The sequence below is a fragment of the Drosophila navojoa genome, chromosome X (genome assembly GCF_054131105.1).
Source record: "Drosophila navojoa isolate 15081-1374.11 chromosome X, UAZ_NAV_1.0, whole genome shotgun sequence".
Classification (NCBI taxonomy): Eukaryota; Metazoa; Arthropoda; class Insecta; order Diptera; family Drosophilidae; genus Drosophila; species Drosophila navojoa.
In genome coordinates this window covers 23,712,305-23,727,578 of record NC_142895.1, presented here as the reverse complement: position 1 = coordinate 23,727,578, position 15,274 = coordinate 23,712,305, and the positions used below count along the sequence as shown (strand labels likewise).

Sequence of the window (15,274 nt, the reverse complement as noted above, 5' to 3'; positions counted from 1 at the left end):
ATTAGGAACTGAATTAATTAAAATTTTTGACAGCACTTCGATAATTGTGTGAAACGCTCGATGTTTTACAATCGACAAAGCAAAATGGATGGACAATTTTTAGTCACGATCAAATTCGGTCACATTCAATTGTTCTCTTTCTCGCTTTAACTGTCAAATAATTGGGAACGAAATTTGAAAAAGTTTGCTGTTTATTCACTTGAATGCTTACACGTACAAAAAAAAAAGTAATTAGGTTTAGTTTGACACGATAATTGCTTTCGTTTATGTTGTAATAAGTCTACACATACAATTAGAACTTATAGATAACATGCAAAACTAGCATAGTTGACAGAATCTGAGAATAGTTTTGTATATTCTTAGCAGCTTACAAGCAAATGGTTATGAGAAAAATGTAATACTTTCAATGTGCGGCTCTTGACCGTCGCTGGGTTAATAAATAAGTACATACACATACGTATATAAAAAACCACATGAACAAAATATAAAAAAAAAAAAACCGAATATGTTAAATTAGTAAAAGATCCATCTTGATGGAACATATAAAATACAAATGGAGCCTTGGCGACAATTAGTTGTTTTTCTTTTTGGGCTTCTTGGGGTTGCGTGAGCGTGACTTGGCCTTGCAGAGCGGACAAATGGGAGCATTTCGATGAATTTGCTGGTGGCAAGACAAACAGGACTTCATGGGGGGCGGCTGCTGCCTCAGGTTTACGTTGAAGTCGGAGCGAAAAGATGGATGGTGTCCAATCCCGATCGACGGTGACTGCTGCAATCGATTTGTGGTCGGCGGTGGAGGCGGCGGTGCCGAAAAGTCGCTCTTGCCCAGACGAGCTGCAGCTACGGCCGCAGCTGCGGCAGCGCCAGCACTGCCAGGTGCTCCAGGCGGAGCGGGTGGCATGAACGCATGTCCCGGTCCACCACCGCCGCTGCTGGGCACATTAGAGCCACCACCCCCACCCGCACCGGCCGAATTCGGCGGCATTGCTGTCACGGTGGCCTCCGCCATCAGCGGATGCCGTGCATGGGGTCTCGCCAAAGATGTGGGCTGAGTGACGGCGGCCGCTGCGGCTGCTGCTGCTGCCACGGCCGCTGATTGTGCGGCGACTTTGAGAAAGTTTGTCTGAAAGCGATCCTTGGATATGGGGCTGCCCTCCTCTTCGTGTAGGTCTCGGAGTGGACTGAGACCCAGGTAGTCGCGTCGCATGTGGTCGATTTGATATTTGAGAGCGAGATATTCCTCGTACACACGATTGGCCATATCGAACGAGCGCGTTTGATTCTCCTTCGTCTGCTTAATAATATTTTCCATGTCATTGATGTCAGCGTGTATCTGGCGGAGCTCCTCCACATGCGACATCTTCTCCTCGAGCAGATGCTCCATTTCCTTGCGATATTCGTCCAGGCATTTCTCCTCGTCATCGCTTAGCTTCACCTCCTTAATGATGCGGACCTTGAGCTTCTCCAGGGCCAACGTTTTGTCCCGTATATCCTTGATTGCCTCCAGCTTAGCGTAGTAGTGCCGCTCATTGGAGCTAGAAATCTCGCTGGTGGCCATTTTGAATGGCTGCTGTGATATTTATATCTGATGCACTGATTGCAATTTGTAATTTCGATTTGTCTGTAGCTCTCAATATATTCAGTGTACGCTTCGTGACAATAAATAAACTGTGCGACGCAAAGGTTCGATTTTTAATTGAACGTTTATTATTTTTGTATGCTTTTTTCACTTTTGCTTTGTGTATTTCGCGCAGGGATGGGTACTTTTATTCAGGGTTTTGTTATTAACGCTATCGATATATCGCTTTTTGTAAAGAACGAAATAGTCGATAGGGCTGTTAAAGACACATTGAATTCAGTATTTACAAAATTGTAATATTAATTTCTTTATGTTATGACACGAGCTATATTAGTTTAACTACTAAAATTATAAGTGGTTAGTAGTTTAACTCTCTATATATAACTTTATTGGTATCACAATTATTTTTAAATTTTCATTATAAATCAAATGCGTATGTGCCACTGGATCTAAAATATATATAGAACGGTTAATGCGCAGAAGTTTTCTCTCCCAACCAGTAATATTTAAAAATTGAGATACTTGTAATATTAACTAGTCAATGTTTTAAAATGTATTATTGTATTATTTGATTTAGTTTTGTATTTTTTTGAAAATTCTTGGATAATTCTGCCGCTGCTATGTTGAATATATATATATATATCTTTTAAAGTTATTTCGGAAGGGACAGTTTTTTATTTACAATACTAAAATTAATTAAAGTTGAAAAATAGTATTTTTCAAAGCTTTTAAATATATGGGAATAATTGCGCCAACAAAAAAAATACTGCAGTCGGAACACGTTTTATCGATGATGCTCTTTGTTTGTGAATTCATCGTTATATTGTATCGATCTAACATACTTAGTAAAAATGACAGAATTTTTAGATTATTTTTATTTAATACCTTTGGAAATAAACACGTACAAATATTGATATTCAAAAAAATATATGAAATTTGTGTGATTCCCGTTTGAACAACATCCAAGAAATCAATGGTCTGTTACTCTAACAAAAGTACGAAATGCAAATATCGATAGATAACCGAATAAGGTATCCCTAGTTGCGGTTTGAGTTGACTAACCACAGCATAAATATTTGCAGCCCTAACTGTGCCGGCTAATTTTTGTTTGCCTAATGGTTTATGGAAGCAAGAGCCTGTAAAAATGGGTCTTCTATCGGATCCGTCAATATCGACACATAATAAGTTGGTCGACAGTCTTGCAAAGCATATGCGCAAGCTGTGCTATGTTTTCTACACAGCGGGTGTGGTCTGGTTTATGTGCCTCGCCCTACCGGAATTCAACCATGGAACTTACTTATCAGAGAATGCCTTGTCACCAGGTGTGTATACAACTGACTGACTTTGACGCAGTTGTAATAATGTTAATTGCAGGTTTGGTGTATCCTGAGATACGCATAGATTCCAATCGGCTGGCTCTTCAGCTGCTAGAGGAGCTCCAGCGCGAACGTAAGGAACATCAGTCCACAACGCCGCACGCCTGGATTCTCGGCAAGTTTAATGAGTTTGGCTTGGAGACATACATACATAACTATACGTTACGCTATCCGTTCGGAGGTGGCAAAGAGTTCCATGGCAAGAACATCTATGGCATATTGCGTGCACCGCGAATTGGTTCCACTGAGGGTATAGTATTCTCGGCACCATATCGTCCACCGAGCTCGGTGCATGACGACATATCGGCTAGCGTGCCAGTGTTATTGACGTTTGCAGAGTTTGCCAGGCGTAAGTAGCCCAATTACCACACACATCTAAAGACTTAGAGCTCTTTTCTTTTGGCAGGTAAAAATTACTGGGCCAAAGACTTGGTATTCCTGGTCACCGAGCAGGAGCAGCTTGGCATGCAGGCCTGGCTAGAGGCTTATCATGACGGCGACAAAAAATATGACACTAGCAGTTCGTACTTGGTGCCTGGGAACCTACCAGCACGCGCCGGCGCGCTGCAAGCAGCTGTAAACATTGAAGTGGAGGACTTGGAAATCGGTTGGTTTTCCCATACAATCGGCACGAGCCATCATGTGCTTAGTAACCGATATGTTTTTGCAGATTATGTGGATGTCAAGATCGAAGGATTGAATGGCAAGCTGCCCAATCTGGATATGTTCAACTTGGTGCAGCGCATCATGGCACGCGAAGGCGTCACCTCTGGGTACAAGCAGGCGCCGCGCAAGAAGCGTCGCACGAACTACTCCACTTACGAGCAGAACTTGCGCCAAATGCTGGCCATGCTGTCGGCACAGACATCGGGCGTGCCCAGTGGCAATCATGGACTTTTCCATCGCTACCGCATTGATGCCCTGACGATATCTGCTGCCAAGCGTGTTACCAACTCCAATGTCAAGTCCAATCCGAGCTCGGCTGCCGTGCCTTTCTTAAAGGCAATCGAGGGCATTTCTCGCAGCCTGAACAACTTGCTGGAACGGTTCCACCAGAGTTTCTTCTTCTACCTGATTGTACACAACGATCGCTACGTATCCATTGGCGACTACATGCCCGCCCTGGTGGCGCTCATCGCCTGCGGGTTCGTGAAGGCGTATCTGATCTGGTCTACATTGGATGCCCCAGAGCATACCTCACAGCAGGACGCTGACACTAATCCACCTGCGGTGTATTTGAAGCTAACGTTGCCATATGGCAGTGTACTCATCTATTTGACGGTATCGGTCGTCATCGGCTACATGGGCAACGTGCTGCCGCTGCAGAAATACTTAATTTCACTGCCAATAGGCGCCGGGCCGCTCACTGTAGCCATGCTGATGGCAATTAATCTGGCTGGGTTTGCTCTGCCGTTCTTTTTGGTGCTGCCCTTTGGCGGACTGGAGCTGCTGCACATTAGTCTGCTGCTCATCTATAGCTGTGCTCTGATTGTCATTGGACTGCTCAACTTCGCGCTGGGCTTCTTTGTAGCGGTGCTGTCGATGCCCATGATCGTGGCCCTTGACCCAAACACCACGAATGTCACATTGCGCGGCTTGGCACGTCTCTGGACTCTGCTACTGAATCCGGTGGTGGTCATCTACGCAGTCGTCCTGGTCTTGACCTTCTATCAATTCCCCGAGCTGGCATTCCAGCAGCTGCTGCTGCGCGCCGCCACCGCTGCCATGGATGCGGTTACCTTTGCGCTTATTGATTCAGTGGTGAGTACGATCGATCCGAATACTATCTTGATTGATTCATATTCGTGACTCATCTCTTACAGATTTATGGCAATTGGCTTTATTTTGTGGCGTGCACAGTCTTCTTTCCCCTTTGGATCGCTTGTTGGACTCTGGCTCTGGGAAGGCGTGGCGACAATACGATTTCAAAAACGAAGCTGAAAACAAACTGATCTGCTTCTTAGCTTTTCCTTAAGTTTACAAAATTATTATTATTATTTTTTTTTTGTTCTACGGCAGCTTTTAACAAATAAAGTATGTGCATATTTGTAAGTTATGGAAATATTTACCTATCTGTATTATTCCTACCAAAAATATAACCAATGATAGATATGTGAATACAATTTGATATCATCTGTATATCTATTACATATATCGATCAATTAATATGATTTTTTCTAGCTTTGTAATCTATTCAAATATTTTTTACTTGAATCAAAATTTAAATAGGTATCTTGGTCTTAGTTGAGTTTATACATTTATACATATATATAATTTTTTTAAAGAGTTTCGGTTTAATCTGTATTTTCTCTATGTTCCATTAGCTACGAAGATTCTCTAGTTACTCATCTATTGATCATCTTCAAGGATATCGAATATAAATTTGTATTTGAGGCGCGTATCGTATAGTCGGGTGTGCCCGGCTGTAAAGTTCTTGTCTAACTTGACTTCAGTTCGTCTTTAACAAATTTCATTCAATTTCAATGGAATATCAAATGATCCAATAAAAACTTTGAAATCAGGAATTTTCAGTCTAAGCCGTGACTTGACTAACGATGCGTTATTTTGGGTCATTCTGTGGGGATATTTCTTGTTTTGATACATTTGTTTACGATTCAATTCGGAAGGGAAAATGCCAATTAAAAGTTGGGAAATTATGTAGTTTAGAAAACTATTTGGTCTGGCATAGAGCTGGCAACTTTATGAGACCCTTTTATAAATTAGTATACAGCGTGCTCATTGAAAAAAGGTAATTCAGGATGGTTTGTTTCTGGACAAGTGTTTTCAAGCGTAGGCGTGGCAGAGGGAGTATGGAAAAATATAAAATAATGATATACGATATTTCTATGGCATATTTCGGATGGCATTATTCCTCTTGTAGACTGAAATGGGAGAGACCCATGGTAACTCTTAGTGCTACCCTCCGGTTGGGGTATACTTGTTCGTTTTTTTTTTTTTTTTTTTTTAGCATACATAATATAAAAAGTTGGGAATCATTAGTTTATTTGAATGTGTTTACGCTACGGTTAACACACGCGCACTCACACACAGGCACACACTAACAAGTGCGTGTGTCTGTGTGTGCATGTGTGTGTGTGTATATAGTATATAGAATTTATATGTATATGTATATGTAATTTGACAAAGTTGATTTATTGTGGCACACAGCGATATCACGTATTCAGTTTGAAGAGCATCAATGAGCAGGGGTAGCAGGGGGTGTGGGGTAGGTGGAATGCGAGGGGTACTGTGTGTTAAGGGCGAAGGGGCGTTAACGGAAAGTGTGCAAACTTTTTGACTATGACACGCAACTCAATTTAAAAGTTTCGAGATGCTGGCAATGCGGCGATGTGATGCGATGCGATGCGATGCGATGGAGGCGGTAATTAGTTATGAGCCGGAGCGAGAGACGTAAAACTCTACGGCTGTGGCAGTAGCAGTTGGTGTGAGAGTGAGAGTGGGAGTGGCAGTGTAGTAGTAGTAGTAGTTGTGTTTGCGGATGGCAGTCCAGGCCGCAACGCAAACTGTGTGCCAGACGATGATGCTGATGATGAGAGCAGCGGGAGGATGGATGGATGGATGGATGTAGAAGGGTTCGGCTGCACTTCCCATCCAGTTGATGAGCTTAACAAGAAAAGTTTGCTGCCACTGGCATCTGTATCAGAGTCAACAGCTGGCTGGATTGGCATGGGTATGCGGATTAGGATCTGGCTAGGCCTGTTTGTGTGTTCTATGGTGCAACGGGAATTTATTGATTTTAAGCGACATTTCGAATATTGTAAACCTATGCTAGGTGATAAGCCAAATGGAATCAAATGGAAAATCAGCATCAGCTTCAGCGCTTGGCCAGGAACGTCGATCCGTCGCAGTCCCCGGACGATGACTCGCGCTGCTCAAGCGGCAGGATCAGCAGCGCCTCCTGCACCACGCCCGACTTCTTCATGGTCTCGCCGATACCTTCGAATGCTGTGATTTTGTTGCTATTTCGGGATCTGTTGATACTTAAGTTGCCATCACTGGAGCTGCCTTGCGAATTGCTGTCATTGGAATGGCGGCAGTTGGACTCGGAGTTGGAGTCGGAGGGCTCGCTGATCAGCGCGCTGCATAGCCGCTGCTTGCTGCGCTTGAGAGCGGTGTTGCAGCGCTCCATGACCTCGCGCAGATCGTTGCGTCCCAGGTCCTCGTTGAGCGCCCCGAACAGGGAGTCCAGGGAGCGGGTTGTGGTCTCCATTTCGATTTGCTGGACGAGCGCGAGATCGCGCTGATGCTGCGTGCAGCAGATCATGTCCCGGTGGAGTCTGTGGGCATCGGCGAGCATTTGATCGAGCAGCTGGTCGGTCTGGTAGAAGTCATCCCTCAGCTCGGCAATCACGCCCAGCTCACGGGGCGACGGCGGCGGCGGTGGCGATGGCTCCGCATCCATTTTGCGCTGTTTCCTTGCGGTGGCCAGAGATCGCTGTGTCGCCGACCCGTGGCCGGACTGGCTGCCCTTCGCTGACTTCCTTGCCTGCCCACCAACTGCAGCCGAAGCGCTCGGCTCAGTCTCGCTCTCCTTCGGCTGTGGCCGCTGCTCACCGGCGAACCTATTCAGCTGCACGCTGGAGACGCTGGTCAACTGGAGGCGCTTGGCCCGCTCCACGAGACTGGCGAGTGCCCGCTCGGCCACCATTTTCACCTGACGCTTCGAGTCGCTCATCGTTCATGTATTTCCTTACCGTCCCGTTATCGAAATTGTGGCTACAGAAGAAGAACTAAAGTTTTTGTGTTTCGTGTTCGTTTTTGGGTAGTAAAGCGAATCAAATTTTGAAACTATGTGTGAACTGTGTAGATGATATTTGGATCTGAGGTTTAGCCTAGCTATTCAATTATATATAGTCCCCCCCTCAAGTTGGCCGAGAGTTTCCTGTTTTGTTGAGCAAATCTCCCCAGCTGACAGCTTATGCAATGAGCAGCTGTTCTTTGATTGATTCTGTTGATTGATTGACTAATTTACTCTTGGACGATCAATGAGCTACGAATAGGCCACTGATTGATTGACTGACTGCTTGAAAGAGTAGATAATAGAGCGATTGACTGGCATTGCTTAGGTGAGTGGTTGACAGTAATCAGACTGATTGATTGATTGACTGGTTGACTAGCTGAATGACAGTGATTGACTAGCGGATTAACTAGCATTGGTTTTGTGAATGATTGACTGTCTCGCTTTAACTGTAACTGTTTGATTGAATGACTGATTGACGCAATACATTAATTGCTTGATTACTTCTTGCTTCATCAATTAAACGACTGAATTTCATTGACTAATTAATTGAAGGACTGATTGACTAACCAAGTAAATAGTTTAATTGCTTGGTTGTCCAGCTAACTGACGATTATTGACTATTTTATTGACTGATTGATTGATTAAGATTCATTAATTAATTATTGATTGAGTGATTGAAAGACAAAAACAAATTAATTGACAAAAAGATTCATCAATTAATTAGTCAACTTATTGATTGAGTGATTGAAAGACAGATTAATTTATTCATTTTACTGAACGATTGATTGATTACTGAATGACTGATGTTGATTGATTGCATAATTGTTTGACCCAAGCAGAAAAAGGGACATGTGATTGATTGATTGACTGACGGGCTTAGGATTGAAGAGCTGGGTATTAATAATAGTTAACTATTACAGACGATTGGCTCATAGTTCAGGTTAGGCTTGCATTCCCCCATTCCCTCATTTTGACAGTTAATTAATGAAGCTTGGCCCACGGTGCGACTCGTATTGTTCTTGGCGCAGCTACATATTCATTTACCAGGCGCTCAGCTTATGTAAGCCAATGCCAACATCTTGTTGCTCTTGAGTTGATTTCCCTGTATGCATGCCCACACATGCATAACGAAACAAGTGTGTGGACTCGTGCCGGTGGTGAGCCGACTAGCAGATACCCTAACAAATCAAGTTCAACGATTATCATCGATAATAAAGCGATGGCTAAATGAGTCGATAATCTATAACATCGTATAGGAGCATATCTATGGGCTGTTTTTAGACTCACTCGGCCTCTTCTTCTGCCTTCAAGCCTCCTCCTTCAGCCTGTTGCAAACACTTGCAAGAACAAATTATGCCCTGAACTCATATTTGCAATGGGTTCAGGGTATAAGCAACGTCTGCTCTTGTGCGTATGTCTGTGTGTGTGTGTGTGTGTGTGTGTGTGTGTGGTTAAGTAATGCGTTTGCATACATAGGCATTGTATATGTGTGTAGCTAGTTCTTATGGCTTTAGCTCAAATTTAAATGAATGGCGAAATGAAATGGAAGTCAAACAAAATGATCGACTGGCAAATACTACGTACTTTGATATACTCATATATTGCCTTGATTTGAGTTTATGTGTGCTTCTCAGAAATTAATAATTGTCTTGTTCTATTATAGTTTATTCAAAATCGATATTAATCGATAACACAGTTCAATGTGTGACTAACCAATCGAACCGCGCACTGGCCCAGCTACAGGGTATACTGTTTGGGGTTAAATCCAAATGAAACCCAATAAACTAGAAAAGTAATAGGCATTAGGGATAGCAAACTATTTATGTAGCTGACAGCCTATTTGATTCCCTGACTTGGCGAAGTACTTAAATTTGGCGCATGTTCAATTCCTTTGTCCTTTAGCTACGCAGTTGTTTAGCACATTAAGCCACTGAAGCAACTAGCAAACATACATATACATATGCATACACACACACACAGACACACATATGGAGTGAGAAATGGGCCACGGCTGCTGACTGGGAATGATGGCATCTTTATATCCTTGCGTTGGAGTTGTCAGCTGTTTTTATGGCAAAGTTATGACGTGCCTCATTCAGAGGCTTACGCTGAGGCAGCAAGGCAGCCAGCAAACAAAAGGGTATAGAGTCCCGAACCGGGTATACTCTAGCCAGCGCCATAAATGCCATAAACTCAATTTGCAATCAATTGATACTTGGACTGATGAAATAGGTAAGAAGAAGTTTAATCGCAAGTATTTTGCATAGGCAAGATGATGATGGATGACTATGAGATGAAGAAACTAGATCTATATACATACATATGTGCCTTCTGATATAAGATTAAGAAATTATATCTATGTACCTCTTGAGATTCCTGCATAATAAATAAATGCATATATACATCTTATACTTGCCTCAGAGCTATGAGTAACTGTCTGATTGATGTATGTATGAGCATAATTATATCCGAGTAATACATAATAATATATAATCTTATGAGATATTTCATTAAACTGATCAAAATAATACTAAGAAAAATGATAATATTAAAATAATATAAAATAATAATGAATAGAATATCAATTATATGAGAATGATAAAATTTAACCCCTCATCCCGATTCAGCCTATAATAATATTAGTATTGGCAATATATATAATTTTAATAGAAATAAAAATACTAATACAGTAGAATCCAATATAATGAGTCCGCTTATTGTGTCTGTACGGTTATAGCGACGAAAATTCTGGGCCCCAGACAAACTTTTATGAGCAAACTGATAGGGTTATAGAGACTTCCGTGAATCAAGACGGTCCCTTGAGTGTCGTTATTATCGGATTCTACTATAATTCAAGCATTTACCTTCCTAGCCCCACCCATATTCCAAATCCAATATCAATAATTGTAATATTCACCATAGTATTAAAGATAAAGTAAACCAACAATAATAGTAATAATATAGATAATTTTACTAATAATCATTGTCAAGATACTTCATTTCAATACTAGACCCAACACATAATAAAAATAGAAAAAAAAATCGATATTTATATATGTGAATATATATATTGATGATTATTAAATATAATTAATAAATTGTATATATAATAATAACCAGGTGTACATAATATAATATACATATATCCAGATCTAGGTTACTTTCTAACCTACAATCCATGGCATAGCCTATAATAGCATATTAAAGAGTGCGAAAAATGCGCTGAAATGAAAATGCGACAGCGTTGTCAAGGTGAAGCTGACAGCGAGCCCATCGACAGCCAAAAACCAGGAGCCAGTCGCCAGTCGCCAGTCACCAGTCGTCAGTCGTCAGTCGCCAGTCGAAAGCCGCCAGCCATCAGGCAGGAGACGGGAGGCAGGAGACGGCAGACAGCAGGATCCCTGGATCCATAGACGAGTAGTCAGATGCGAGAGCCAAGGAAGGGAAACTTTTATACGAGTTTTCTGGTGTAGAGGCAACTTTTGCCTTTTATGTTCGTCTCGTTGTCGGCAGCTATCAGTAAGTGTGCGTGTGTGTGTGTGTGTGTGTGCGTCAGCATGTGTGTAGGGGTAGGGGTAGGGGGTAGGGGGATGGAGGGTTGGAGGCGCTTATGGCGTTTTGTGTGACATTTATTGTTATTTAACTGTGACAAACTTTAAGGATAAGCATGCATAGACTTGTGTAGTCCTGTCTGACGCGACATGCAGACGCCATGTAAGCCATGCCATGCCTTGCCTTGCCACGCCATGCCCATGCCCATGCCCATGCCCAGGTACCCCCGCACACACCTGCCAGGTGAATTTGAAAGTCAACATAAAATATACACGTATTGCTGCGAAATTGAAATCAAAACTGAATATGAACTGTTGTAATGCGCGCTATGAAATATTTATGCCATCTACTACAATATGAATTTCGCTACAGGATTGCCGAACTTGCCCAAATGATGGGTGGGGCGGGGCCTTGTCGGAGGATGTCTATCTAAAACATGAAATTTATTTCATTTGTGCGTAAGTTCACATATTTTACGAGCTTCATGTCAGCAGCTCTTAAAGTCACTGAGATAAATGCGAATAGTTGGAGAGCGAAATAGTCGTACTTGAAGACAAGAGTCGAAATTGATTTTTAATTTCAATTTCAAATTCGGGTAAATCACGTTTGACCTTAGCCTGAACATAGGGAAGGATGGAGCAGGCAAAATATGTCAGAAATAATTAAAGAAAATAATAGAAAATATTACATGGTATTTTAGATTTAATGGTATAAGATAGTATTATCTAAATATATAAGAATTATTTAAATATTTATATAGATTAAGTACAGTACAATTCATAAATCACAAAAATTAGATCTAAAAGTATATGAATAAATAATTTGTTATATGCATTAAATACGGTATGAAATATTATATATTATATGGTATACATATTTTATACCGTACTAGAATTCGCTCTATGGATATATTGAATGTAAATGTTTAAATGTAAATTCACTTTTTGAATAAAAAATTCTGAATTGAGCAAAACTGAGAGTTTTCATTTTCTTAGAGAATATTGACGTTATCAAATTTATGAGAAGTTCCTCATAAACCAAAAGCCCAAGTTGTTCAAGAATTTCATATAGATGACATTAAGTCAAAGTAACACTTAGGATAAGTAGACTATGTGTGGTATATCTATGGTATATGGTGCACATAGGTAGTATACCAATCGATATCTCTATATCACTAGGTTGCACTATACCAGTCTCGGCTCTATTAGAAATTAATTTACTGCTCTTATGTTGGCATCAGACTCGGTCTGCCTCGGCGCTAGTCCCACTGTTGGCTCACGGCTCTACACGATTTCCTGCTCTAATAGTTCACTTTCCATTGGGCTAATAATTTCCGTAATTCACACCTATGTATGCGCAGCTGGCGATAAATCAAAGTCAAATGCAAAGCATGCTTAATAACCCGTTCCCCGCACCCCATACACAAACACACAGATACAGACAGAGCGAGATAAAGAAAGAGAGAAAGAGAGAGAGGGAGGCAGACAAGTGGGTGGCAGAGGCACAAGCAGAGGCAGAGGCAGCTAAAAGCTGCTGACTGGCAGCGGATGCGCTGCATTTGAGCATTTGAGCATTTGCACATTTCCGGCATTGTTCACTCAGGCCATGCATAATCGATTAACTGGTGCCCCATAAACATGACCGTAAAATGTGCAAATGCGCGGTTACGCCACACGCCATCAGCCACCAGCCACACGCCGACTCCAATTTCGAATCCAGCTCTAGCTCTGGCCCCGGCTCCTGCTCCGGCACCACTGAATCTGCGAGTGTTTCAGTCGGTGGGTTACATGCATAAATGCAAATGCTATGGCAATGCCAGCATCAATACATATGCAAATCAAGCGTCACCCTGTGCCAGCCAGCCAGGCAGAAGCCAATGGAGAAAAAACAAGCAACAATTGGCCAGGGGCGTAGTCGAAATCCTGTATACCCTATGGTTAATTTCCTATAAATATTATAGAGAAATGTAGAGCTCTACGCTTCTACTCACGGAAGTGGGCATATGTCAAAGCTGATACCAATCGATATTTATCGATTTCAATACATTTTAATTAATGAATGATTGATTGATTGTTTCCGCTGATAATTGCAAATTTCGCTCTTTTACTTAAATGAGTGAAAGTGTGATCAAACTAGCCTAAAGCATTTTCCATGGGTATTCAAGAAAAATGTACTAAATGTCATGGCTGTTAGATCAAGTGTGTGTGTGTGTGTGTATGTGTGTCTATGCATTTGAGCGTGTGTGGATTGGGTATTAATATCTAATTTTTCCCACAAATGAACCATGAAACACGCATCTATGAACTAATTGCAAATGGAATCCTAAAAACACACATGTATACAAATGAAGCGAGTAACTAAGACAGAGAAACAGGGAAAGAGAGAGAGAGAGAGAGAGAGAGAGAGAGATACAGAGATACTGTGAGGAAGACAATGTAATTGAGCTGTAAAAATAGACAGAGATAGACAGTTACATAGAAATCGAGACTGTGGAAACATAAGCAAAGAGTGGCAAGACAGAGAGAGAGAGAGAGAAGTGAGAGAGAGAGAGAAAGACAGAATGAGAAAAGAATAATCAAGGAAACAATGAAATAATAAGAAAATAATAAAAGAAGAGAGAGAAAGAGCGAGAGTGAGAGAGCGAAATTAGCAGAGAAGGCGACAGAGCTAGTGAAAGATAGAGTGTCAATGAGACGGAAGGAGAAAGAAACAGATACAAAGCTCAATAAAGAGATAGACAGCGAGCGAGAGAGAAAGGGAGAGAGAAGAGAAGAGCAGAGAGATACGCAGTATGATGAACATAAAAAGTAATCGATATGGTATATGTCAAGTCTGGCAACAGAGTAGACACACTCTCTCTCTCTCTCTCTCTCTCTCTCTCTCTCTCTCACTCTCTCTCTCTCTCTCTCTCTCTCTCTCTCTCTCTCTCTCTCTCTCTCTCTGTCTCAAAGGTGATTCGCCTTGCAGTCAGTGGCGATATAAGCCGAGTTTTGCATTTAGCACTGCGTGTTTAATCTATGCCACAGTGAGAGGTGAGTGCAAGCGGGCGAGAGTGTGGAGTGTTGATTGCATTAAATCATTTCAAATTGAAGCACGAACTGCAATTGTAATGCCGAAATGCAGTGCTGTAATTGTAACAATATATGTAAATGCACATTTCTGACAAATTTCGTACATCCTAATTGATTGAATATTAATTCAAACACAACAGCGAGGGCTGTGCTCGGCCTCCAGCTAAGCAGGTTAAAATAGTCATACAAGGGGCATTAAATGTTTGAGTATATATACAATATCTATGTATATGTACATACATATATGTATATGCATTGATAAAACATTTACCTTGATTTTACCTTACATTAATTTTGTAGAACGTTCGATTATTTGCTTCAGTTCGTCTGTTTGTCTATCGAGTGCAAGCTGAGGCAGATTTCGTTGTTTAAACTTATTCATGTGTATTTGGCCTAAATGGTGTTGCCTGGTTCGGGTGGCCGGGCGCTGCACCACAGCGGGCGCAAAAGTTGCTGCCAAATATATTTAGGGCGCATAACTTTTGGCCAGCTCTTGAAGCGAGCGCCAAACATTGAAAGGCGACGCAGCTGCAGGAGATGCGAATCTCAAATCTAAATTCTGAAATCTTTGATAAAGGTATTGCGCATGGTTTAGCAGCAACTGGTAAATATATAGCTGCTGCGAGAGTTAGAGAGAGGGAGAAAGAGAGGGAGGGCAGCAGTTGCAAAAGTTTTCAATAGCGTGTATAATGGCTATGCTGTGTTCCCTCCCCAGCCAGCGCTCGCCTTGCTTCTATATATATTTATTTCATTTCTAAGCCATGTATTGAAATTATTTTATAAGCGCATGAGATGATGGCGCCAGAGCACGAAGAGTGGGCTGCATATGATGGGAGGAATTTGGCATTGTGTAGCCAAAATGTATCGCTGCTGGAATTCAGTGAGAGTACAGAAAAAGTGAAGGAGACCGAGAGTAAGAGAGTGAGAGAGTGAG

At 41.8% G+C, this 15,274-nt stretch overlaps 3 protein-coding genes and 1 long non-coding RNA gene across 4 annotated transcripts in view; 1 reads left to right on the top strand and 3 right to left on the bottom strand.

The window, feature by feature from the left end:
* LOC149090730 (uncharacterized) overlaps window positions 1–15,274 on the bottom strand; it is a 120,332-nt gene that overhangs the window by 8,689 nt on the left and 96,369 nt on the right. The window lies entirely within an intron of this gene.
* LOC108656447 (zinc finger C4H2 domain-containing protein) lies at window positions 237–1,768 on the bottom strand. The gene has a single exon (XM_018108513.3). It carries the CDS (start codon window positions 1,556–1,558, stop codon window positions 572–574), a length of 987 nt encoding a protein of 328 aa, XP_017964002.1. The 5' UTR covers window positions 1,559–1,768; the 3' UTR covers window positions 237–571.
* GAA1 (glycosylphosphatidylinositol anchor attachment 1) lies at window positions 2,613–5,122 on the top strand. The gene is made up of 5 exons (XM_018108504.3): window positions 2,613–2,901; window positions 2,954–3,304; window positions 3,362–3,562; window positions 3,626–4,716; window positions 4,779–5,122. Exons 1-5 carry the CDS (start codon window positions 2,724–2,726, stop codon window positions 4,905–4,907), a joined length of 1,950 nt encoding a protein of 649 aa, XP_017963993.1. The 5' UTR covers window positions 2,613–2,723; the 3' UTR covers window positions 4,908–5,122.
* Window positions 6,684–7,821, bottom strand: LOC108656450 (uncharacterized). The gene has a single exon (XM_018108516.3). The coding sequence runs from the start codon at window positions 7,649–7,651 to the stop codon at window positions 6,791–6,793; it is 861 nt and encodes a 286-aa protein (XP_017964005.1). The 5' UTR covers window positions 7,652–7,821; the 3' UTR covers window positions 6,684–6,790.

Excerpts from the sequence above, each read along its gene's own strand:
- LOC108656447 (XM_018108513.3), bottom strand. The coding sequence starts at position 1,558 with ATGGCCACCAGCGAGATTTCTAGCTCCAATGAGCGGCACTACTACGCT.
- GAA1 (XM_018108504.3), top strand. The coding sequence starts at position 2,724 with ATGGGTCTTCTATCGGATCCGTCAATATCGACACATAATAAGTTGGTC. Across the intron at positions 2,902-2,953 it reads AGAGAATGCCTTGTCACCAG|GTTTGGTGTATCCTGAGATA; the intron begins GTGTGTATACAA and ends TGTTAATTGCAG. Across the intron at positions 3,305-3,361 it reads GTTTGCAGAGTTTGCCAGGC|GTAAAAATTACTGGGCCAAA; the intron begins GTAAGTAGCCCA and ends TTCTTTTGGCAG.
- LOC108656450 (XM_018108516.3), bottom strand. The coding sequence starts at position 7,651 with ATGAGCGACTCGAAGCGTCAGGTGAAAATGGTGGCCGAGCGGGCACTC.